Below are 25246 nucleotides of genomic sequence, written 5' to 3'. Positions count from 1 at the left end.
GATTATGAAGAAATTAAGGCAGGAAATGAAAGAGTTATAACTCCAAACCATGCACTTAATTAAAATGAAAATTGGAGTAAGAGTAATGCTTTTTACCATGCTTAACCACAGAACTAAAAAATGAAGGCCCTACAGCTTTTAGAGGATTGAGTTCGCTTTCTGCCCTCTCTGACAGCTTTTCTTTGTGGAGGAGGAGGGTAAGAGGTAGGGAAAGTAGTATTTGCAAGAGTACTAACAGTCTATTGCTACCTCACAGTTACTACTGTATTGGGCTATACATAGCTCAGAGGACATGGCTAACACTTCTCCCTCTACGTGCTCAATTGTACCTTCAGCTTCCCAATAAATGGTGGCACATGCACTCATCTGGTACCTGGAAAATTAACATAAAGTGCCAGAAGTTAATTATTGCACCTCCTCCTGCATCTCCAGGCGTCTGCAAAGAACAACCACCACACAGAACAGTCTTGTCCTCTTTCATCAAAGTTTGAACAACGGGTATTTTTTACATCCATATGCATAGTGCACAATCAGCAGGGAGAAGTGCAAAGAAAGTCCACCAAAGAGCAATTTTACCAAATTTGATTTTTAATGAAGAAATCCAAAACGTGTTTTATTCCAGGAAAACAGTTTTCAAGTTACAATACTGAAGGCACATATTTGTGAATCCATGGTGCAAAATTTGACACTCTTGTGTAGACACCTGGGAAATTCGGTCTTCCACATCCATAACCCCAGCTAACAATGCCAGTCAAAAACCATTTTCCACCTCCATTGCTTTGACATGACAATGGTCCACCGGAATCACCCTAAAAAGAATATATTGAGTTGTAAGTGTTTACAATGAAGATTACTAAAACTGGGACAAAATTCCACATGGCATATTTTGCCTATGTAATCCCAACAGTGATTATATTTTCCCATTCACACAGTTCAAACCATCAGATGGTCAACAGGGTTTTTTCTTTCTTTCTTCTTTAAAGAGACTTATTAGACTAGGTTTGAAATTCATATTTTGCTCCCTAGCCTCAAACCTGAAGTTAAGCCCCTAATCTGCTCCTTAATATGCATCTTGATTCATAGGTTACACATTTGCTACTCCAAAAAATAGTAAGCTTAAAAAAACATGAACCAAACCAAACAAAAATATTAAATGATGAAATAAGTTCTTTCAAGTTAAATGGAAACAGGTTGAATTCCTCAACCGATTTCAGTGGAGTTTTCCTAAAGGCAAAAAGCCCCACGTGCTTTCCTCTAGTAGATACAAACCAGCATGTAATGTTTAGGAGCACATAACGTCTTTGTAACTTGAGCAGTTAAAATGAAGCCTGTTATTGACTTCAAAGATTTATACAGGGTGACATAATTCCATAATACAGAACAAAGCGAAGAGTACTCTTCCTTTACACAGTATTCTTGCAGAAATATATTGGCAGAGGTTTAGGCAAAACAATGTGCCACCATATGGGCAAATTATCTTGGACCAAGCTTATACTTCCCTGAACGACTCTACTGTACACACAACACCACTGAAATAGACAACTAGTAACAAATTAAACTTCACCAAAACACTGCATGCAGAAAAAGGACCTTCAAATGTAGAAGTTTTGCAAGAGAAATGCCTTCCTTCCAGACATATTTTGTTAGGGCTAGCAAACTATTTTGCTTTAACTTCATAGGATTTTAGGATATGCAGGTTAGAAGGGCATCAGAAGATGATCTAGTAAAGCCACCTGCTGCTCAAAATAAGATGATGTTGAAATGTACAACAGAATTGTTAAAGATTTAGTTTAGAAGGCAATTGCCAAGGAAATAATAAATAGTGGGATTATGCATTTAGCAAGCTTTCAAGCTTTTTCTTCAGTTCCTGGGACAAAAGTGGAACACCAGCATTTTTCATGACAGAAATAACACATTTCAATCAGTTCTAACAACTGCCATACATAGTCACAAATCATTTGCCCTTACAGAAATGCAGCCAAAAGACCTGTAAATTGTGCCTTACCTTGCCTATATCTTCAGTGGCCATACAGATTCTCCAGTTAGTGAAATTGATACAAACTCTCCAGCTAGTGAAAATGATGCTTTATGTCAACAGCTTCACTAATCTCTAAGAAGCAGCTAGAGCATTATACTCACAAAGCCCTAGAACACTGCCTGTCCTAAGAGCAATTGTGGTCTTCCTCACTTTTACTAGACCAGTAAAAGCTAGAACATCTTGCAGATTTCATATCTCCATCATTATATATTAAAGAACTCAGTGCTTTTATATTTTAGCAATAAATACACTATTTTATTAGTAAATATATGTTTATACAAGTCCTACATAATAGTTACATAACATATATAATATAAACTCTATGAAATATATTCTATAAATTTATAGTGTGTATATATAGTTTTACTACAATTTGTTAGAAGCACATTTAGAACTTCACATTTGTCATCTTTCAGCATTCCCAGATCAGAAATATAATGCGTTTGAAAATTTATGCCTAGATGTCTGCATCTGTAGTTACAAACTGGGAGGGAGGAATCCTGGAAACAGACAAGCTGGTTTCTAACTTATTCCTTCAGCTGGAAGACCCTTGTGCCAAAAATTGCCCGTCTTGGTCTTGTTAGTGCAGCTTGCAAATTGACCATCCCTTGGCCTGCCACTGAAACTTAGGGTGGCCACTCATGCACATAAAGCAGCAACAGACTGAAAACACTGGCACGACAGATTTGGTGCTAGAGAACTCTTACACTGCTGTTTTTCTGAACTGAAATGTACAGACCACACAGTCATCTCTTACACCTCATCAGGCAACAACAAAAGACAAGATAAACTCTATGCAAAGTGTGCTAAGGTACGTACTTTGCATCCATCTCTTTTCCCAGACATGAGTCCAGCGCAGAACATCCTAGATGTGATAATCCCGTACGTGGAATGACATACTGTTTGGTCAATGATTTTTACCTCTGCTTTCTGAAGGACTGCTGAACCTTCATCATCTGGAAGACACATTGAAACAAGAATGATCCAACAGGACTTGGCATTTTACTCATCTATTGAAATATAAACCAGGAAGTCTTCAGAAAATATTCACAGGTGCTTTTGACATCCAAGTTATTCCAGATCCCAAACAACTAACTGCAATAACATAGAAGCACTCTTCTAATATCAGGCATTTTTGTAATGTGGCCTTGGGCCTTTGGCCACATCAAATCCAATGGCATATTCACTAGGGTCAGTCAAAAAGCCTTTTCTAATGCCTTTTGCAAACACCTCAACGCTTAACTTGGTCTCTTTTTTAGTTTTAAAAGGAAACAGAATCTCACAAAGGTATTCAGGTCATCACGAGACAGATTCACAATTAGGGTGCTCTGTCTGAAGGTGCAGGATCTAAAAGCAAGATTATGAGTCAGAGTTACAGAACGCAAATTATTCCTCTAGCAGCATAAAGAACTTGGACATATCTGAAGACTTGGTCCTCTCTGTCTGAAAGCTTTGCTAAAACACTTCTGTAAGTTACCTGCTTCCAGAAAAATAGGATTAAACTGGGTTGTCCCCTTCTTTGTATACAAGTGCTCTAAAATATCACCAGGTGATCACTGAATATAGCCAAATAAACCTTACCAACATTTTAAAATACACAAGTGTTGCCTTACATCATGAAACTTTGTTTCAGGTTTTGATAAAGCTGCTATTAATGAAATACATTGAAAAAATACTTAAAAGATCAATTTGGCAATTAAATTGTATAAAACGATGACGAGAAAAGAGGGGATCAGGGAAAAGAAAACTCTTTTTCAGGCATCACATTTATCTTTCGAATAATCAGCTTTTAAGTTTCACAGATAACTAACCAATTGGTCAAAGAGGAAACCAGAGATGTTGCCCAGAGTTATAGATGCCCATTCCTGGAATTTCCCAAGGGCAACTTAGATGGGGCTTTGGGCAACCTGGTCTAGTAGAAGGTATCACTGCCCATGGCAGAGAGGTTGGAACTGGATGATCTTTAATATCCCTTACAAGCCAAACCATTCTCTGATTGGAACACCACACCACACATCTGTACCACCATCCTTTCCCAGTCAGGTGGTTGCAGTTGGTTTTGCAACCATATATTCTCTCACAGGTATTTATAAGGAGGCTGACTGTAATTTAGCAGATGGTAATTCTGCCTCTGGACATCATGTCAAAATGCTGGAGGTTCACTACCTGCTGCTGCCTTGTACCATGCATTTGCCTCTCCTACAGTCTGCAAGGAGCAGCAGGATGGCCGAGTCCCCCCCAGTGCTCCAGTACCGGGAGGGCAGGTGAGGCTGGACCAGGAAAGCCCTGCAAGTGCAGGCAAACCACCTGGACCAGGGCATTGGTGGCAAGACCTCAGTCTTGGTGCAGTGGCAGTTACATGATTTACATCAAGGGAAGCCATCACACCTGTAGTTACACCAGAAGGGCTTTAGGAAAGCAGCCACAAGAGAGGCAGAAGGTACCAGCATTCACACAAGCAAAGAGGGACAAGCAGGTTGGAGTGCACCATTACAGGTGCAGCCATCGTGTCAAGTTGCAATCCAAGGACAGAGCTAGCACCTCACAGCATAGCTCCCTTCAAGCCTTAGCTAACAACATGAGTACACAGGACTTCCAGATCCACAGGACCAGCAGTCAATTTTCCTGAGCATATGGATGCTGCGTGCATGCAGGAACCTCCTTCTGTAGGACAGTAGATTCAAACCATTATGGTTTTCTGCACACCTCAGCAACGCAACCAAGGCAGGTGTCCTGCACAGCCACCCCCTTACAAGTGTGTGAAGATGGTGGTTTACCCAGGAAATGAAGCTACAAAAACCATACCTGCTTCCTGCTTTTGGCCCCAACCTGTTATCCAGCACTTGTCACCACTGCGGGCTACATGTGAAAAGGGAGGCACGCAGATGGGCTGGATGACGTGGCTCATTGTGTCTGGCCATGGCTTGCTCAGCTGCAGCAGTGCAATGTCATAGTCATAGTTCCTGCTGTTGTAGTATTCATGGACTACGATCCGTCTCACCGCAGAGACAAACTTGGCATGCCCTTGTGTTTGCATGCCCAGGTGAGCGCTCCAGGCTCTGGGGTCAGCCAGCCTGGTTGGGAGCAAACACACAAGTCATCTCTTTAAAAAGCACCCCAAAACACCTACCGACAGTGAGATGGGTAAAAGAGGAGAGCACATCCCACCTCAGAACATTCAGTCTCTAGAAGCTAAAGGTGTCTGGCGACACTGCTGTTATCTGGGACAGAGTTTAGGGGGAAGACTGCTTACTTGCTCCCTTGAAAGCAGTGTGCTGCAGACACAAGCCACTCTCTCGATATCACTGATGCCCCACAGTAAGCAGCTCCTACAAAGTGCAGGCTGACCTGCCAAGGCCATTCACCTTCCTCAGTGTTTGTACCGCCTACAATCCGAGAGTTGGAATTGCTGCTTTTGCTGCTGCCACAACCTGCAAGGGATATTTCAGGTTATAATCCACATCTGTGGTGCTTTCCTTTAGTGAGAGAAGCCCCAGAGAAACTATCACTTATGTCCTGCTGTAACCAGAAAACTCTTCCTTGAAACAAGAAGTGAATCCATAAAAAAGGCTCTGGCTTGGGAAATATAAGCTTCTTTTGTAGGTCTGCTGTGGAAATCGGCCTCTATTTCTTGTGCCAGCAATGTCAAAGGACCAACTGATTTAATAAGCGTCAACATGAATATCTAAAACCAGGCAATCCCTCATCATTGTTTTAATAGCCCTGAACAGAAAGGAGTCCATCAGGAAGGAATGAAGTTCAGAATCATCAGGGCACTTATTTCTTGCCAAAACAGCGGGAATGATGGAAGAAAAATGTTGATAATAGCAGCCAAGTATGTGGAGTTTGATCATTTATTACTGCAGAAACCAGATGGTTCAATCATTAATTTGCATGGAAACAACTGACAGTCAGAAAATGCTGTATATTACTAACTCACAGGTGAATAAGTAATCTCCCAATGCAAAAAACTGCACACTGTAGATTGAAGGAAGAAAGACCCTTCTGTAAAGCCATATATCCATCTCTACTGCATGCACATAAAGCTTCTGCTCAGGAGTCTTAGTCCCACACACAAGTGTTAATGCTTTTGGGCACTTCCCGTCACTCAAAGTGTCAAAAGCAGCATTTATGTTTCCAAACGCAAGCAGACTTACAGCTAGGCTTCTAAGATGCCCTACTGAATCCAAGGCACACAGGTAGCAGGCCAGAAACACCCGAAAATACTCAGTTCAAGCAACAAATCCTAATCCCACTTCTGTTGCTACGGCAGTAACAATCACCTATTTACTTTCCAGCAAAACAAGCTGAAAAGCTTGTATAGGGGTTACTTTAGGAAGATTTGAGACTAGAACCTAACTTCATCCTATGATATAATGGCATCTTCTCTGTCCAGAAGAGAGAAGCGAAGAGTAGGTGGGTTTTATCTCATTGCAGCTGTGTAACTCCTGAAGTCCAAATACAGTCTGACTCCAACAGAGGACCCTGACACTGCTGCAGGCAGCAAAACCAGTGCCTTACCAGCTAGCCAGGTTCACCCTGCAATTAACCCTGTTTCTCTGCTCCTTAACATAGCTACAATAAACTTTACAGCTAAGACTCCCCCTAACAGTGAGCTCACCTTCCCAGAAGATCTTTAACCAGACTTGAAGTAAACCAATAGCTGATCATTCCCCCTTACCCTGACAGCATGCAATAAACTGGAGGCTGCATTGCCCACTTCTCAGTACCCTCTGCGTGCGTTCTACCCGCTCCAAAACACGAAGTAATAAAGGGCTTTACCGTGTAAAAAGTTCGAAGTTCAAAAAGATGAGCATTTGAGAGGGACTTACTGCAGCTGCTTTCATCGCTTCCATCGATACAGTCCACAGTCCCATCGCACTTTGCATTTTGTTTCCTAATGCACATGTTATTCCTGCACTGAAACGTGTGGTTGGTGCAAGGAACACCTGAAATAGTTGGAGGGGGAAACAAAACAAAACGAGAGACTACTGGCTCAGCTTGACACATGAAGACCTGTCTGCACAAATAAAAGATTCGTTCATATATTAATAGATAGGAGGGAACATGGCAAAAGAGCACTTTAGCTTAAACTAATCTCTAAGTAGAATAGACTATTCAAGTAGAACTACTAAGGTTCCTCAAGTTGGCTGAGTCCTTTCCCATAGCACTAATGAACTTGGATATAGTAGTGAAAGATTATCTGTAGAGCAAATGTTAGGCTAGAAACAGAAAACATCCAGTACGCTGGAAAGAAGCCCTCTTTTCATGTTTACTACTGAAATACAAGATCATACTGAAAGCAGTCATGCGAATTGTATTCAGTTAAATTGCAATCCTTGACTTGAGCATTTGGTATTTCCTTGTGGCTTGCAACAAATAAGGCCACTCAAACCCCTTTGTCAATGCACAGAAGTATCTCGTCCATTTATCTAAAGAGTTAAAGAAATGACTGATTCAAAGCTTTCACGTGCCTAATGCTAAATTTACAGCTTCCATAGCATTTTAAACATATTAACCTTATAACCCTGAAAACGGCTCCAGGGAAACCATCACTTTCATGGTTATTTTACAGATGGTAAGACAGATCTAGGAAATAATTTGCACAGATTATGCTTTAAGGGGATAAAATCAGGGGTTCAAGCTTTAAATCCCCAGATGCCTATCTTCCACCCAGAGTACTTAGTTCTCCTGCCAGTATTTTGCTGAAACAGATGCTCGAGAGCTCATTAAAAAGAAACGGTTTAAAATCAATAATGGCTTGTTCATATCAGAAAACTAAACAGAATTAGATAGCCTCAGTTAGATTTGATAGTGCCTCTTAACTCTTTGAATATGGCATCCAGTATTCAAGTCGGGATTGGATAGGTGATAGAAGAGAGGAAGAAATTAATCAAGAGAATATCCTTACTGTGGGTGCAGTTCTGCTCATCTTTTCCATCCTCACAATCGCTTACTCCATTGCAGGCAAGTGGGCTATCCTGTATTGCGAAGCTGGAGTTACAGTTCCACTCAGGGACAACTTGAAAAACATGAGTCAGATCAGCCACAGAGGAGTGCTTGTACTGCTAACACTACCCTTCTGAACATGCCTGGGTACCACTTTCATGCCTTTGATGCACAGCACAAGGATGAGTACGAGGGCCACATAATCCACACAGAAAATAAAGCACAAAGGAGTTCAGCCACTCAGATCACGCACTGCCCCAAGTGCAGCGGCCCCAGTGCTAACCCTCTTTCACCATGGACATTATTATCTGCTCTATGCACCCCGATTTGTCATTGCCCCACAAAAATAACTCATCTCAAAATAGAACTTTATAAATACCAGCATTTACCACATGAGGAAAAAATCAAAATACAGCCTAATAAAGATATTTTTGCACATCTGTCTTTCTTGTGCTTTCCAATGCCATACTTTCTTTGCTCTTAGTTCTGTCCCTTGCTAATTAACTATGAATTAAACATTGAAGACTGACTCACTGGATATAAGGAGGAAGTTCTTTACTGTGAGGGTGGTGAGGCACTAGAATGGGCTGCCCAGGGAAGCTGTGAATGCTCCATCCCTGGTGGTTTCTAAGGCCAGGTTGGACGAAGCCTTGGGGAAGATGGTTTAGTGTGAGGTGTCCCTGCCTGTGGCAGGGGGGTTGGAACTGGATGATCTTAAGGTCCTTTCCAACCCAAACTATTCTATGATTCTATGATTGTCTGTAGCTGGAATTGTAGAGGAAGCTATAAACATATTCTTTCTCTTTATTCTCCCTCCTATAAAGTTTTCACCTTGCTTCATCTATCTTCAAAGGCTAGAGAATACATTTGTCGGGGTCAGGATCTCTAATAAGCAAATACAAACCACAAAAGAGTTCATCGCTTTCATCGAAGCAGTTGTTTATCCCATCACAGCGCTGCATCTGCCGGATGCATAAGCCGGTAGAACACTTGAAATGTCCAGGTGGACATGCTGGAAGTATAACAAAAACAGACAAAACAGCAAAACAAAACACAAACAAAACAAGCAAAACCCCACTTTAAAGTTTCCTTCTCCCAAATATTGCCAGCTCATTTCAATTTGCAGTCGCTGGCACGAGACAGCTTAGAATGCCTTTCTTTAAGGGTAATCTCACTTTCAATAACCAACATACACAGCACTTTGCAGCTTCAGTCAGTAACCTGTACTAAGGTGACTTCTGAATTAAACAGATGTTTGTCTTACAGAATAGAATCATGAAGTTACCATCTTTTTACATACTCCACATATATGGAATGCATAAAATTGCCTTAATGTGACAAATATCTCTGACTAGAAATCACTGCTTCCCTAGTACTTTGACATGAACACATAAGATTAACACAGGGTGAAAAGTATCAGTAAACAGTTGTTTGCTGTAGGCCTTGAAAAAGCTTGCAGTTGGTACACTTTTATCAACTTCTTGAGACCTTTTTCAGCTCAGATTTCTATTTGCACATGAAGTATTTAAGTGGATGGAAACACTGGAATAAGCGGTTGGCAACTGGATGCTCTCTATTACTTGGAAGTCCTTGTAGTAATAGAAACACTGCAAACAAAACCTTGATGGTTAAAACAAGCAGGGACAGAAGGCTTCAACTGACTGCACTGTGGCCACTGCCTTAAAGGAAGCTTTAAGATGATGAGGGCAAACTGTGTGCGTAGAGGAAACCAGAACATGCTGCAGATGCCTGCAAACATTGGCTGCATAGCCTTAATAAGCTAAGTAAAGGTTCTTTGTTTGACAGTCACCTGGCTTAGTAAGATTAGAAAGGAAAACAAACTGAAACCCAAGAGGGAATTTCCTGCATAAACCTAACTAGGTCCTAAAGGACCTCAAAAATGCTGCTTCACAGGTCTGAAGTGCAAAGGTGGGTTGTAAAAATGATTAAACCCATCTTACGCTGGCTGATGTTGTAGCTGCCATACTCCACCAGAAGTGGCTTCTCTGAGACCTTCGAACTGCACTGAAGCTCGATGCTGACAGCAGAACTTGCAATGTGGAAGACTGTTTGGTGATCGACATAGTAACCGCAGTACCTAAAAAGTGTTCAAAGAGCTTTAAAGCAGCCTGCACATCAAAATTGCCTTTAAATGTGAGCATCACAGGAATTCAGCAATCCCGTCATACTGCATGTAATTAAAGAGCAAAAAACTGAAACAAGTGCCCAAATTGCCCAAAATGCTGGTCACGATCCTCCATGACCACGCAAACAGATGCGAGCAAAATGTTTTGCCATAACGTCTGCAGGAATAGGGATATAATGAAGAAATGAGTATTTTTGTCACCAGTTCTGACAGATGTTTTTCAGAAGATTTGGATTTTGGGGAAGACTTAAGTTTGGTGGCAGGAGAAACATCAGCACAGTAGAGAGCAAATTTAGCTGCTCTGATTTTGAGGACTCCCCCTAATGAAGAGTATGCAAAGGCACTGGGATAACTTTGGAGGCAGAGGGGAATAGAGGTAGGGAATCTGAAATTACTTGGAAGTAGTGACCCAGCCTTCATCCACCATTTACATTCTGGAGTTTTACCTTTGAAAGTTATCTGTTCAGATAACTAGGCTGGATGGGGCAGGAGAGGAAATCCCTTGGGGGCACATCTACTTTAAGCTGCCCTGGATTTCAACCTGGGGGGCCGCTTAACCCAGAGATACCCAAATGCTCCCTGATGCCAGCAAACATTTAATCCACTCATCCCCTTTCACCAAAGACACCAAGAGATGTTGCAACTGGCACTTCCATGTTACAAACACACCCCCAAAGAAACGCTTTAACAGGGACAGATCATGCTGGATCATGCTTTAAGACTTTGAGAGAGATTTAAACGTAATAAACCAGTGAACATTAACAATACCAGTTGTTCTAGAAGTAAAAATAAACCTTTTCTTCTGTTCCACTAAAATTCTCCAGAAAGGAAATACTTAAGACAAAAAACATCTAGCTTTAAGACTCCTGTCAAGAAGAGTCTCATCTATCTAAGCAGACCTAAAAGCAGAAACAGCTGTACTGATTCTTGGCACCCACACTTGCTGGACAGCAGTGCAAGTCACATGCTGAAGTTAGAGCTCAAAAAAACCCCATGAAAATGGATTATTGCATTGTTAAATGGACTAATGGGCTATTATGGACTTTAATGTGAGGTGTCCCTCCCATGGCAGGGGAGTTGGAACCGGATGATCTTTAGGTCCTTTCCAGCCTTAACTGTTCTATGACTCTATGAGTCCATTATCCAGAGGTAAATATTTGCCTTGTTTATTTGGCAACACCAGGCATTGCACCACAAATACTCTTCATTTCAATGGATGTAGGAAAACTGGTCAGTAATTTCCACATGGATAGATATTGCCTTGGTGTCCTATGCACCACACTGAAGCATGCCATAGGGAATGCCCATGCTCCTTCATATGCTTCTGTATGTGCTTTGCTTCACCGTATGAAAATGAAACATCCTTTGAACAGACCTGGGAGCTTCTGTTCCAGCAATATGAAAAAGAAATGAAGAAAACAGTTGTAAAAATAGAAAAAAAAAAAACTATCAGAGCTAAGAGTGAAGATTTCCTGCTACAGGAAGTCTCAGTCTCACTCATTTTAGCGTCTCTGTTGTCAGCGTTCCCAACCTAAAACAGCCTGCCAAAGTGCACAGCAAAATACCACCTAACCACCTGATTCCCCTCAATCAACCCACAGCATTTTCTACATTTCTCCTTCTGTCAGTGACTTGGGCCATGTTCTTACAACAGATCTTGGCACCTTTTAAAGCAAACGAAAAACCCCACCACCATCACCTCCCAAAAAAACCCCAACAAAACACACCCAAAACTGAGGGCTGCATTGCCCACTTCGCTGGCACATGAAACTACCTCATCTCACCAAAAGCGGAGAAAGCTCCAGCCTATCTGTGGAAGAGCTGATGCAGCTACATCAAGGAGGCCATGTGCTTGTGGGACTTGTAAGATAGAGCTACGAATCCTTGGGAGCCTTCTACTGGTTTTACTAGCCATTTCTCCAGGCCCAGGGCAAACGGAGGTTGCAAGGCACCATCTGTAACTGTGCTATTGCCACAGAGAGAAACTAATTAAGGGATTCTGTCTCATTTGTTGAAGCAGGAAGTGGGATACCACATCCCCAAGTAAGGGGCTGAGTAGATACATACATCATGTAGCAGAAACAACAGGATGTTGCACCAATCATAGAATACCAGGTTGGAAGGGACCCCAAGGACCATCGGATCTAAACTTCCTTGGTAAAAACATGACCTAGACTAGATGGCCCAACACATTGGCCAGCTGAATCTTAAAAGAGCCCAATTCAGCACTTCCCTGGAGAGATTATTCCAATGGCTGATTGTTCTCACTGTGAAAAACTTCCCTCATGTCCAGTCAGAATCTCCCCAGAAGAAACTTGTGCCCATTACTCGTTGTCTTTCTCATGTAAAAAGGAAGTCTTCTTGGTAGCCACACCTTAATTACTGGCTTTAAGAAAAAGAAAATACTGCAACTTCTTTGTTCACATAAACCTCTAATGGTTTGCTTGCAAAAAATCATTGATATCTGTGCCTCTAAGAACGTCAGCAAAAGTAGTTCATCAACTGCAACACCTCTTGACGAGGCAAAGGAACCTTTGTATGTCCACTGGAAGAAAGACAAGGAAGAACAGCATGATTGTGTTCAGTGTTTCTGGTTAGATAAAGTCTCTAGTGGTTCAAAAGAACCTTATCTGCACTATCTTCACAGTAGCAGTCTTTATTTACCAAGATCTGCCTTCTGAAGCTTCTTCACCCTTTTTGCCCAAGATAACAGAAGATCCATGCTATGAGCTGCAATTGCAGGAAGCTGAAAAAGTGAGGTCTGTCCCTTTTCATTAACCATTAAAATTTAGGGAAAGAAAAATAAATATTGACTATAAAAATGTTTCATGCACTAAATCATATCCTTACAATATAAACCCATCACCTTTTTTCCTCCAGATTTTACTTTTATTTGATTCATATCTCAAATCTTTCCAATTGTGTCATAAAAAGGACATTAAAAAAAACACCCAAACACATCAAATGTTCTTTTTTGACTGGTGTTTTTACATGCCCATCTAGTCCAGCAAGCAGTTTTCAACAAGGTTCCACTTTAGGAGGTTCAGACAAACCGAGTTTTGCCTATGTAAGTACAACGTGATATCAAGGGATATAGAAAGTTCTCTCCTCTCTAATTCTTTCACTTACATTTTTAAAGGCCTAACTGGCTCTGCTTTGTTTCAGCAGCAAGTTCACAAATTCAGTTTCAAGTCTGATCTTACTGAGGTTCCCACCTGAACAAAGGTTTTGAAAGAAATAAATAAATACAACCCAACATCTTAAATCCAACTCTGTCGCCTCATCCAGTAACTGAAAGATGACTTATAAATCTGAGAGAAAACGGGTGGACAATGTGCATGGAAAAGCAGTACTTTACTTTAAAAAACAGCATCAGTATTTTAATAATAAACATTTAAGGAATACAGTGGTACCTTGGCAGCCAATGCGTGCAGCTTCTCTTTCAAGAGAACCAGTGACTAGAATGCGGAAGCAGTTGCTCTTCTATGTCCAATAATCTCATTGTAATAGCTTTCACTGAGAAGTTAATTAGGTTCAGTGTCCTCATCAGCAAGCATAGAATCAAGTTTCACTTAAAAGGGTTTTTAACAGGCCTTGTTCAACGATCCCAGAAAACCCTTAATTACTTTAGGGTTCACAGGGCATCCTTCTGCACTCAACTGTTCCCATTTCTTTCTCTCCAGAGAATACCAAAGGCTCTTGTTTTCATGTTTCTGGTACTTCACAATAGAAAATTTTATATATCCACAGAGATATTTTTGTAGCATTTCAAATACACCATGAGCCAAAGTGAAAGAATGCTAAGAGACAACCAGTGAGGTATCTGTTTGTGGAAACCATTTGAGTGAGCTGCAGGAGCGATAGGAAGGTTTATTTTGGTAATGCTAGTTTAATAACATTAGAAGAAGTACTTACATGTGTTCATTAATTTTCCACCACCCTCGCTCACAGCCTTTAATATTCTTCTCACTGATGGTATAGTTATGAAACTTCAGAGCTATACCAAGGCTCTTCTGTGGAGTCTGTTGTGAACAAGAAAGACAGTGAAAGCAGTCATCGTTTTCCTTCTGCAGACATTGAACACGAAAGTCTTTAGACTTAACTCAGCAATTATGGTGCTTGGCAATGCAACACTCCAGGAACTGTATTGGCTTTGTTGGCTCAACAGCCAGCACTTGAGACACCTGCCAGCTACTGGGTAAAAGCAAAGGTTGGCAAAGCCCCACCATAGCTGCGAGCTTTCTCCTCATCCAACAACAGTCCTTTCATCTTCAAAAAGCCACTGGCCACAGAACGCAGCTTTTGTATCCTGATCAAAGCACTCAAACACATCCAAATTTACTTGTGTAGGGACACACAGCCTGAGTGGATTGTTAGCTAAGGTACTGCACTGAATACCTGTGTCCCCTTTGTAATGCTAGAAGTTATTTCTACCACCATATTGTAGTCTTCTGCAAGCGCCCAATCAGTCAAGCATTCTTCACCACTTTATAGAAGATTTTTAAGACCTGCAGTACCACAAAGGCTCATCTTGAATTAGAATTTCCTTTATTTAAAGGAGCAAAACTTTTTTGCAAGACAAGGCAATGTTCCTTTAAAAACAAGGGCTGGTCCAGGACAAGAATCCACAAATGGAGGTTTTTTTCTCCTTTTCTTTAACAGAGAACAGGAGGAAATAAGAGACACTTTCAGCATTGAACTACTGACAAATTAAACTGTTGTGAGAAATAAGTTTTGGGGGTTGCTCATGTTAAGTGTTCAGGAGCTTTCCCCTCAGAAGTCCAGGGTGAACTGAAGACCTGAAGCCTAACAAAGGAAAAAGAAGTAATTGCCTTCGCTTTCTAGAAAAGGAATTGGCTGTAGGTCATTGCTAGCTGGATTCCATGCAGATGGGCGAGTTTCAACATGGGCAACCACTAGCTCAACCAGACATGAGTAACACAAACAGAAAGATAAGATAGGTAGAGAGTGGACTGTGCCATATCCATTGCCATATTACTTAGAAAACACTGAAAGGCAAACCACAAGTCAAAGATCTTATGTTAGCAACATCAATAGGGAAACACTAATGTCATCAGACCAGGCATGACAATATTCTAAACTGATGTAAACCTGTGGTCATTTGCTTGCAGGAAAGTACCTGTAAAGATGCAGAAAAATGATACCAAGAGGAAACAATCTGTGGGATTGTACCGATAGGACAAACCATCTTAGCCAGAAAATTTATTAAGCGTATCAAAATAGACTGAAAAGAGATACCACGGAAGTAGCAGCAATAACTACATCAGGGGAATATTTTTTACCAGTTGTTTTGGGGTGGGAAGAGTTGATGTAAAAACAGTGAAGTCTTACATTCTCGGCCACTAAAACAATCCTGCAGGCTAAACATTAAAACTTATCTCAGCTCTTTATTCTTATAATAGGGCAGTTTAGGAACTGTGTTCTCCTAGTTAAGAGAAGGTTCACAGAATAAAAATAGAAGGGAAAACCCCAAGACAAGACACCTGAGCACAGCCAGCTATTCAGCTATATCACATCTATAAACTGCTGCATTCGTAAGGATGAAGGTTACTCCCTACACAATCGTTTCTGCTCTGCTTACAGGCTCTGTGTGCCCAAAGCATGCAATAGCCTAAGAGAATCATGTTACCTGGAAGTTCCACGCACAAAGACATTTTGGAGGGTAATAGCTTGGGTAATAGGGACTTGTGATTCTCCCTTCATAGCCAATTTTCTCTTTTGTTACTATTGCTTTTCCACACCCTAGGGAATAGAAAAGAAACCAAAGTTTGGTGAACCTCAATATACTTCATATAGATAGATATTCAGATGGGTAAACCCAGATTTATCAGAACTCTTCACTGCAAAACGGGGCAGCTGACAAATTCCATTTATCTGGGTCACGTTGCAAAAGGATTCCCTTTCCAATTGTGCACACAGACAGGCAAGGGATGTCAATTCTAGGAATGCTTGCAGGGCTCTGCAAGACCAGGATAAAACATTATGAAGATTCATATTGGTTGTTTCACTAAAGGCAGTTCTGCCAACAGGTCTTAAGTGAACCATGTTGCACATCAGTGCATCCACACTGCAGTAATACATGAGTATCTCTAGTTCTAAAATGCAGCTGTTTAGAAGAGAAATGGACAATGTACTAAACTAACCAGCCTCCTCGAAGCCAAAGTTTCCTTTTATGACTGCTGAATGGATTTAAATAACTCATTAAAAACAAAAAATACAGAAACAAAATACACAGAAACAATGAAAACTCAGCTCTGAATTTAAATCTACCAAATAAGAGCTTGGAATTTAAAGTTACTTAAGATGGAGGTTTTCTCACATGCTTTTATGATGGTACTTTGATGCTTAATTACTTTCAAAAGGAAAGTATGCAGCATCTTTTGGGGCAGCTTGAATTCTCTGGCATTAGCTTGGAGTTTTACTCCTTGTGCTTTTAGGGTAGGTTTCCTTGTGCCATTTGTGATTATGATCTGTAGGTTTCCTTGTACTATTTGGTTTTATGATCTAAGCACTTCTTAAAGCTTAAAGCAATAAAAAGCAAATGATTAACTTGCTGGACAAACAAAACTGGCTCCTTTGCGTTAATGTGGAAACAGGCACCAGTAGAAAATGCAGACAAAGCTACTGAAGTTTTGCTTTCTGAAAGCAGGTTTTCGTGCTGAACTCTCTCCACCTTTAACATCATCACCGAGCCCCAAACCAGGAAAGATCCCGAGCAGGGCTACACCCGGAATAACAGCTCCATCTACTGCTACAAGCAGCCGCGATCAGCTGAGCTCAGACCGCAGGTTACTGCCTTCTACCTCCGAATTTCAGTGAAGAGCAGTTAATCTGCGCAGATTAAATCACTCAGGAGGAAGGCAGATGCTTGGCAATGCAGAGGAAAGGAAGGAGAGAGACAGGCATGCAGAAGAAAACCAACTGAGATACAGGAGTCGTTTGTTCATAGTCAGGAACTTGGCAATCACTTTGGAATCTTAGATAGAAACAATATAAGAAACACATTCCTGAACAAACCTACTTTCTTGTGTAATGACCTCAACATAGCCATGGAATTCCTTCTGTTCCTTTATTTGTGCTGCCTTAAACATTACCAGCATGAGGTTATTTGTGGACACAAGCGACACCAGTGAATCAGCTGGTTCACAGGCTCTGAGGGGGAAGAAAGGAGAGTACATACAATTGGTAAAAACACATAACAAACCAAAATCCCAACACATTTGCTCTCCTTCTGTGCATGAATTTTTCCACTGTTGCAGTGCTTACTTACTTTAAAGCCTGGTTAAAAACTCCCTGCTCTTAAACATCTATTACAAGACCAATTAGAAACCCAGTATTGGAAAGTCACGTCTTAGAGATAAATTGCAAACATGATAATGAAGATGGAATGGTTAGGTCTAGGAGATAATACCGACTTGGAGCCTTCACTCCAAGTTAAAATGAGCGAAGCCAATAGTAAAGAAAGTCTTGTAGAAAGAGAAAAATTCTTTCATTAGGCCAACATATTTAGCTTGTTGTTGGGGAGTAGGAAAGACAAGCAAGTTATTCTTTAAGTCAGAAATGAAGAACCTAAGCAATCAACTAATCTCATTAAAAAAGAATAAGTTATTTTCCGTATGCATTACCTAGCAGGCATCCTCAGCCATCTACAGATAATAGCAAGTAAGTGAACACCATTTGCTGGTTTATAGACAAGCCAGAGAGTGATTCAGGTTGGTAAAGACCAGCTATGGAAGAGGACTGAAAAGCCAATGCTCTTTTTTGAGGCTTACACACACATTGACAGGACAAAGAAAAGGATTTCAGGGGTCAAAGCACTGAGCTCTTCAACTGCTTGATGGAGGTGCTTTCTCTTAGACCAAAGGTGCTGTCTTCACCTTTTGGTCTAACAAAGCCCTGTGGAAGCAGTTAACAGGAACTTAGGACAAAAATATCACCCAACAAGTATACTGGATCATTGAGGGGAGGCTGGGGAAGTGATAGTCCACGGCACTCAAGGCACCACAGCTTCAACTCCAGATTTTAAAACCCCTATAATAGACTCAAATGGAGCAGCTAAAAAAAAGGCACTGAGCTGGTGAGCGGTGGTGGTAAGTATCCAAACATCACGAGACTCAGTTTTAGAACTTCAGTCTCCGTATGAAGAGCACTAATATTAGAATGGAAGAAGAGTTTGCTTAGGGGAGGAAATTCTGAGTTTCTTTTAGTTAACATCTGTTTCCCAACAGAAACAGAAAATTCCACCCGGTAACGTGTGAACTTCTCATAGCTCTATAGATAAGCGAAGATGCACTCTAGTTGAAGACTACAGAAGAATTAAAAGAATAATTTAACTGTTTCTTTTATTAGCAACATAAACTTTTCCAGTTTTGTAAGGCAGGAGGAGGCGGCGGTGGTGGGACACAACTTGCCAGGTGTTGTATGTGTAATGCATGAAGATTAAAGTGTTTTTAACAGCACAAAAAACAAACAACCAAGCAATAAAAAACCCCACAAATGTACTCACCGGTACAGTATCTTATGTGTGATTGGCATGAGAGAGTCGTAGATGGTTAGAGAGTCCGTGATGCAGTTATCTGCTTCAATATGAAGGGATACTATTGAAAGACGAATAAGATGGCCCACTGATGCAGTCAGCTTAAAATAGCAGATCGTCGACCCCGAGGCAGTGCGGATATCCAGAGGAAAGCGCTCATGTAGGCGATCAGCATACATATCATACACACAATTTGTTCCTGTGAAAATAGCACATTCTCAACATTGGGCACATTAACACACTGTTAAATCCACGTGGCATTTAATAAAATACAATTACTTTCAAGTAAAGCAACATATGATAGCATAGCTAAAACTGAAAACAAAGTAATCTGTGCCACTCACTGTATTTATCTTCGTTATAAGTCTGTGGTCAAGGGAAAGTCCATTCATAAAACTACAAAGCATAGCAAACAATGCTGTTAAGTGTCTTTGCAGTGTAGTTGCATTAAAGTGGCATCATTTTGTACAACAAAGCTCTGTGGAGCTCCCAGAGGATAAATCGCTTAAATAAAATAATTGTTCACTAGGAAATGTCCTACTGCTAAGGTATAAATCATCTCCTCGCCCCCTACAGATATTATGATATAATAAATAAAATCAACATAAAAATTCAGCTACACGTCTGTATTACTCTGGGGTTTTTTAGGCTACTCTTCAAACATCTGGGTTCTTGTATTGTGAAACAGGCTATAAGTGCTACCACTAAATTCAGATTGACCAACTCCTTCAGTTTGGAAGGGATACTAGGATTTTTCTTGTTCAACGTAATGTCCTGCTCAAAGCAGGTTCAAAATGAATTCAGATCAGGCCTTTGTCCTGTCAAGTCTTGTAAACATTTGCCGCATTAGAAGTCACTGCTAGAAATGGAATTAGTGTGAAATATATAGAGCCCAACCTACACAATAATTTTATATTTAAAAAAGGCAAAAAAAGTGTGTCATATTTTAGTTAATAATAACTATAAAATTACCCTACTTGCATCCAGTTTTCCAATTAAACCGGAACAATTTTGACTTTCAAGTCAAATATATTGAGGTCTTCAATTCAATATTGCGGCTCACAGTCGGCAAAAAGCTGAGGGATTTTTTTGTTTGGTCATATCTAAAACTCTAAACATAGCTCTTTGAATGACGAGAAGGAGGAAAAATACAAATTAGGGAGAGTAAGATCCAAAGTAAATATTTGCATTAATTCCTGCCTATTAAGAACACAAGTCTCTGAAATAGTTACTATCATGGAACATCTTTTACCGCACTATGAAAGTTCACTATCAATTGTTGACTCGAATTCAATGTTGGCCTTTTAACCAGCAATTAATCAAGACAGGGAGAGGCAGGCTTTGTTTGACTTCCACTTCTAATTTGCAATCTTGAAACTAATGCTCTGAATGTTTATGAACAATTTATAAGGGTCACATACCATTCAGTTGAATTAGAGTTACGACTACTTAAAGCTTTGGTTGAACCATTGTTGTTCTTACTTCCTTCTTGTTCTTATCTCTTCCCAGTAACATTCTTCTTATAATGGTTGTTTGTGCTTATTTACTCACCCTTGACAAAGACAGCTGCGATCATAATCTTTAGAATTATGTGACTGCCATTATTTCTACTAAGTAATTAATAAACTGACAAACTCACTGCTGGTATAGAGCACAGTGCAGAGAATTCAGAGCTAGCTCTGGAACTAGTATTAATGCAAGCATACCAGCTTGAAAGCACATCTAGATACAGTCCTTACCCAAACCAACCCTGCATTGCCAGATACCATGGCAATGCAAGTCACTCACCTCATGCTAAATCTCAGCAAGTCTCCTCTCCAAGCCATTCTTTAATAGATCTGCACTCCAGTGCTGGGCCATCTTCATGGCAATGTAACTCCATTACTCTCAAAATACACACCATGAGATGCACCTTCCTTTTATGCTGCTGCATTAACACTTTCATCTGTGCACAGATTCTACAGCCTTAAGCAGACACACTCAATGAACCCCAACAAACTAAATTACACCAATGCAAGACTTTCTCAACTCCTGTGGTAATCCATGCTGCTCTTCCCCTAAAACTTCATTGCATACCAGCACTAAGCTTCTGGGAGATACCAGTTGCCACCTGTGGTTGAAACTAAGTCTCTGAAAGACATCTAGAATATGAGAGGCCATGCTTCAGCCTTTGTGTGAGAGATACCAGATGAATCCTAAAAAATACTTAGCATCAGTATTTGTGTTGGACCCTTCTTATTTTCCTCTCTTTTAGGGACTGCACTCTGTAATAAATTGAAACACAAGATCTGACTATACTAATTCCTCTGCCCTGGAACACTGGGTGATGCAACTGTGGTGCAGGTAAGTACCAATGCACAAAATCATGTTGTATAATTGCAATGTGTGTAAAGGAGATGTGACAAAGACCAATATTGCTACGCTTTGTTTGCGGTGTAAGTCGGGAAAGGCTTTGGGCAAATGAATGCTGTAGCAAACTTGACTTGAACTCTGACAAATTCCATGCTGATAGCAATCTAAGCATTGCAAACCATGGACCAGGGTCTATGACCCCAATTCCAACCGTGGACCACAGAACTAGATCTTAACTTGGCTGTAACAGTGACAAAAGTAATTGTTCAATCCTTAAAAAGCATGCAAGTTAAAACCTTGTAAGATAGCAGAAGTGGAAATCACAGCTAGAACTAATGTCTCACAAAAAGAAGTTAAATACACAGACATGGAAAGGTATAAACCCCTTAAGAAACTGGAACAGTGCAACTTCAAAAGATGAAGAATAAGCCTGTGTCAATGAGCAAGGAACGCAAACACATCCCTAGCTGACTGATAACTGCTATCCCAACAGAAACTTATCAGGTGTCTGTATCAAGGGTGATTGCCACACTTGTTTAGCCCAGCAGCACATTTTTTCTAGGTGCCTATTCCACATACTAGTGAACATAGATGTGCTGTACTTTTAAAGTGTTTGTGAAGCCTCTGCCCACTGGCAATATAAACTAAAGCAGGTATGTAAGTAACCATAAAAACTTGGTAAAACTGAGCTGCTTGAGCTAATTTCTGTTAGGGAATTCATTTGAAAGAAAAGCTCATCATTAACCTTGGAAAAAAGGGAGTAAAGGAGGATAAAGGATGGACAGATGGACCAAAGCATAGCTGCTGTTCAGTGTAAAAGGCAATGATTTAAATTCAGTACCACCCAGGTTAGAAAAGGTTAATCTCTTCAGCACAGTGAATAATAAAGAGCTGACTGAGTTTATTTCCTACCATGGCACAGGGTGCATGCATGAAGTTTACTAGTCACACTAAAGGCAGATCATATTTCTTGCACATAAGACTCTTGGTCTCTCTTATAGCAAGTCAGGACACAAATGTCAAAGCTGAATTTAACCCTCTTAAATTGACTCTGAAGAGCACCTTTGAGCTTAAGGTAAGAACTAAGCTTTATTCTCCACTTCTTTACCAGGAAGCTGCCAAAATGGTGAATTACCTGTTCCCGTTGATGACCAATAATCTGACCGAAGACCTGCTGCATGGAAAAAGAGTTGTGTGAGTTTCTTCATTTGCCTAAAAGCCAGAATTCAGGGTTAAATTCAATCACACTTTAGTTCTAGCGCTAAACACAGGACAGAGCAGCTAACTTTATGGGGGAGGCCACCCAAGCCCCCTTCATTTCTGCAGATCCTGCAATCAGCTTTGGAAGTATCACATCCCCAGACACCTCAGTGCCTGAGGCATAAAGAGACTGCATGTCAATTAAACAGTCAAATTCAATTGAAGGACTGATACTGAGGTACCCAGGTCATTTTCTCACCCTTGGACACAAAGTCCTTCTCATCTTTCAGTTAGACGGCGACCTTGGGCTGAAGCTTGTTCTGTCCTTCATTCATAGGACTGAAAGTCATGCAACAATTACATCACCTACAGATAACTTGAATCCCACATGGCTAATTTCTTCCCCAGACAGGAATGGTACAGGAGTTGTTTAATGAATGGGCAGCTTTATAATCCATTTTCTTAATCTTTAATAAAAGGGTGACAAGAATCACATTTTCAGTGAGGAGCTAAAGTTTGATCCATGTGGAAACCTTAACCCTTCATCTTTTTATACTTTTGAAGGCACACGCTAACCCAAATCCATGTTGCCTACAAAGTGTCAGGCTTAGCTCCTGAATATGAACATAAGCACCCCAAATACAGGAAGTTTTGCAGTCGTTGTTCACAAGGACACTTTGTACCTTTCATTTGACCTCAAGTCTGGTTTTGACTTTTCTTTTTCCCCCCTTTTTTTTCTGTAACAATTTTAGTATTAGAAGCTAAAGACGCCAGATAAAGATTTTGGTTTATTTATAGAATTTGCTACTCCAAGATAACATGTTTGTTTAATGAAGTGTTTCCTCAAGGCTATAGGCAAGAGCTAATACTAACCACTTAGTACAATGGAGTCCATGTCGACCGCAAGGCCCTGAAGACTTCCCACCGAGGTCCGGTTAATGATACTTGTCTGAATGGAATCCTTTAAAATGGCAGCCACACAATCCTCACACAGCACTTGGCCTTTTGCCTGTGGCACCACAAACACGATCCAGAAGTGGACAAGAAGGCCTCCGTTGTTGTTATTACTGAAATACAATGGTCCTACAGGTTATCATCGTGTTGAAAGCTCTCTGAAGACTAGACTCAACACAGGCTTCTGAAGCTTAGAAGTGTATGGCTCATTTCCATCTTGTGTGGCAGCTTTGACACACTGGATATGTTTACTTTATCTTGGGGAAACAAAATCTACTTGAATTAGAGCTGGATTAGCTCCTAAAAAAAAAAAATCAAAGCAGTAGTAAAATTATCACCACTAGACACGCAGAACACTGCATCACGATGCATTTCACCCTGTACTGTGCATTGCAGTACGTAAGGAACAATTCCTAGACTATTAAGGTAACACATCAGAGGACGTGTATGATCACCCCAATCTTGGAATCATAGAATCATTCTGTAGATTCTATGATTCTATAGAGATTTTGCCCTTCTGTTAATGGGAAATAGTTTTATGGCAATAACATAACTTAAAAAACACGTGCATCTTAGCCTATAATACAGAGCTGTGCTCTAAGAGCATCTTAAAGTGATTAAGTCTCTGTGTGACCTATAAGCCAGAGCATCACCAAATCCCTTTAGGGACATTTCTGTTTGCCTTTGATTATACTTCTGGCAGACAAGCAACTGCTTACATAACTTTAGTTTTGCCCATACTTTAATGAAACTAATTGGTATAGGTTGTAAATGTATTTTGCTATCAGTACAAGTACATAGCAGAGATAAAAATCATAACCACCAGAAACAGGCTCACTTGCATTATATTACATTCTCATTACATTATATACTACCCTGCAGAAATGCAGTTATATTAACCACAGTTTTACCTGACTTCTGAAACTGTGGTCTGCTTATAAAATTTGGAGAAAGAGGAGGTTGTGTAGACCAAGTTCATCTGAAAGAGAGAGTATTAAGATTTAGCCTAGGCTTTCCTAGGAATATCCTCTTTCCCACCAAGAACACGCACACATTTCCAGGCATACACCAGCCAAGCTAGGCAAAGCAGCAGACATAAACAGACCAGCTCTTCAACGCACCCATAACAAGTCAAATATTCCCAGGAAACACCAAACCTTCTGCCGAGGCCAGATGACACGTACAGCAATGCTTCTTCCACATAGAAGAGTTTTGAATATGGTGCACGTTCTTTGCCCAGGGAATTCCAAGCACAGAGGGCTTCCCTATCCTTATGCTGAAACTTCAGGCCAGTCTTCGGGCGTGCTTGTGATATTTTGTGTGTTGCTACTAAAGTGCAGTTTACAGCATGCATTAGAGCCTTTAGGAGGGACCTCTGGAGAGCATCTAGTCCAGTCCCTCTGCTCAAAGCAGGGTCAATTACACCCGGTTGCTCAGGGCCATGTTCAATTGAGTACCTCCAAGAAAAGAGGCTTCACAGGCTCTGGGAACTGCTCCAGTGTTCCATCACCTTCACAGTTAAGCAGTTATTTCTAATATTTATATGGATTTTTTTTTTGCATTTTGATTCAATGCGTGCCTATTTTCTTCTCTGACAGCTTAATAATAACATACTTCTTTCCAAAACACCCAGTGTAAAATACATGGAGAAAGAAAAACTGCCCATTTCATACTGCAGGACTGCCTTTGAGGAAAACAAGCTTCTGATTCCACCACTTCTTTGGGTGCATGTGACAGTGTGGCAATGTAATAATAACCTTCCTTCCTCTTGTTCAAGGAGGCACACTTCTAAAGCCACAAGGTGGCATGTACCTCAAGCTGTTCAGATCGTGCTGGTTAAGATAAGTACCCAAGGGACTAAAACACAGACTATTTTGAAGAAAAGGCTGCAAAAATTGCAGTAATATTAGTCCCTAACTTTCAGTAGTTGACAAAGGAAGTCTGACAGTTATTTTAAGGGCTTAAATAAAATTGTGGGAGCTCAATCTTTCTCCAGATTAAACTACAAGGGAGTCTATATATTAATGTTACTATCAAAGGGGAAAGAAGC

The 25246-nt window shown here is 40.6% G+C and overlaps 1 protein-coding gene across 6 annotated transcripts in view; it reads right to left on the bottom strand.

Annotated features, from left to right (window-relative positions):
• Positions 1 to 567: 567 nt before the first annotated feature.
• TMPRSS7 (transmembrane serine protease 7) overlaps positions 568 to 25246 on the bottom strand; it is a 41453-nt gene continuing 16774 nt past the window's right edge. For 3 of the 6 annotated variants that reach the window (XM_062623971.1, XM_062623972.1, XM_062623975.1), the window contains exons 4-18: positions 24108 to 24175; positions 23116 to 23309; positions 22178 to 22216; positions 18661 to 18889; positions 17176 to 17306; positions 15784 to 15896; positions 14049 to 14155; positions 9949 to 10085; positions 8892 to 8999; positions 7950 to 8060; positions 6871 to 6987; positions 5292 to 5469; positions 4844 to 5112; positions 2858 to 2994; positions 568 to 809 (exon numbers count right to left, since the gene is read on the bottom strand). In XM_062623971.1, the coding sequence (XP_062479955.1) occupies positions 639 to 809; positions 2858 to 2994; positions 4844 to 5112; positions 5292 to 5469; positions 6871 to 6987; positions 7950 to 8060; positions 8892 to 8999; positions 9949 to 10085; positions 14049 to 14155; positions 15784 to 15896; positions 17176 to 17306; positions 18661 to 18889; positions 22178 to 22216; positions 23116 to 23309; positions 24108 to 24175 (2109 nt within the window). In that variant the 3' untranslated portion in view covers positions 568 to 638. Of the gene's footprint in view, positions 810 to 2857; positions 2995 to 4843; positions 5113 to 5291; positions 5470 to 6870; positions 6988 to 7949; positions 8061 to 8891; positions 9000 to 9948; positions 10086 to 14048; positions 14156 to 15783; positions 15897 to 17175; positions 17307 to 18660; positions 18890 to 22177; positions 22255 to 23115; positions 23310 to 24107; positions 24176 to 25246 lie in introns of those variants that run through there. The other 3 variants (XM_062623973.1, XM_062623976.1, XM_062623974.1) reach the window with 3 other exon arrangements.

Source organism: Pezoporus occidentalis, unplaced genomic scaffold (assembly GCF_034315485.1).
Source record: "Pezoporus occidentalis ecotype Australia unplaced genomic scaffold, CSIRO_AGI_Poc_V1 ctg26, whole genome shotgun sequence".
Classification (NCBI taxonomy): Eukaryota; Metazoa; Chordata; class Aves; order Psittaciformes; family Psittacidae; genus Pezoporus; species Pezoporus occidentalis.
The sequence above is the reverse complement of the archived record's forward strand: the minus strand, read 5'-3'. Positions and strand labels throughout refer to the sequence as shown.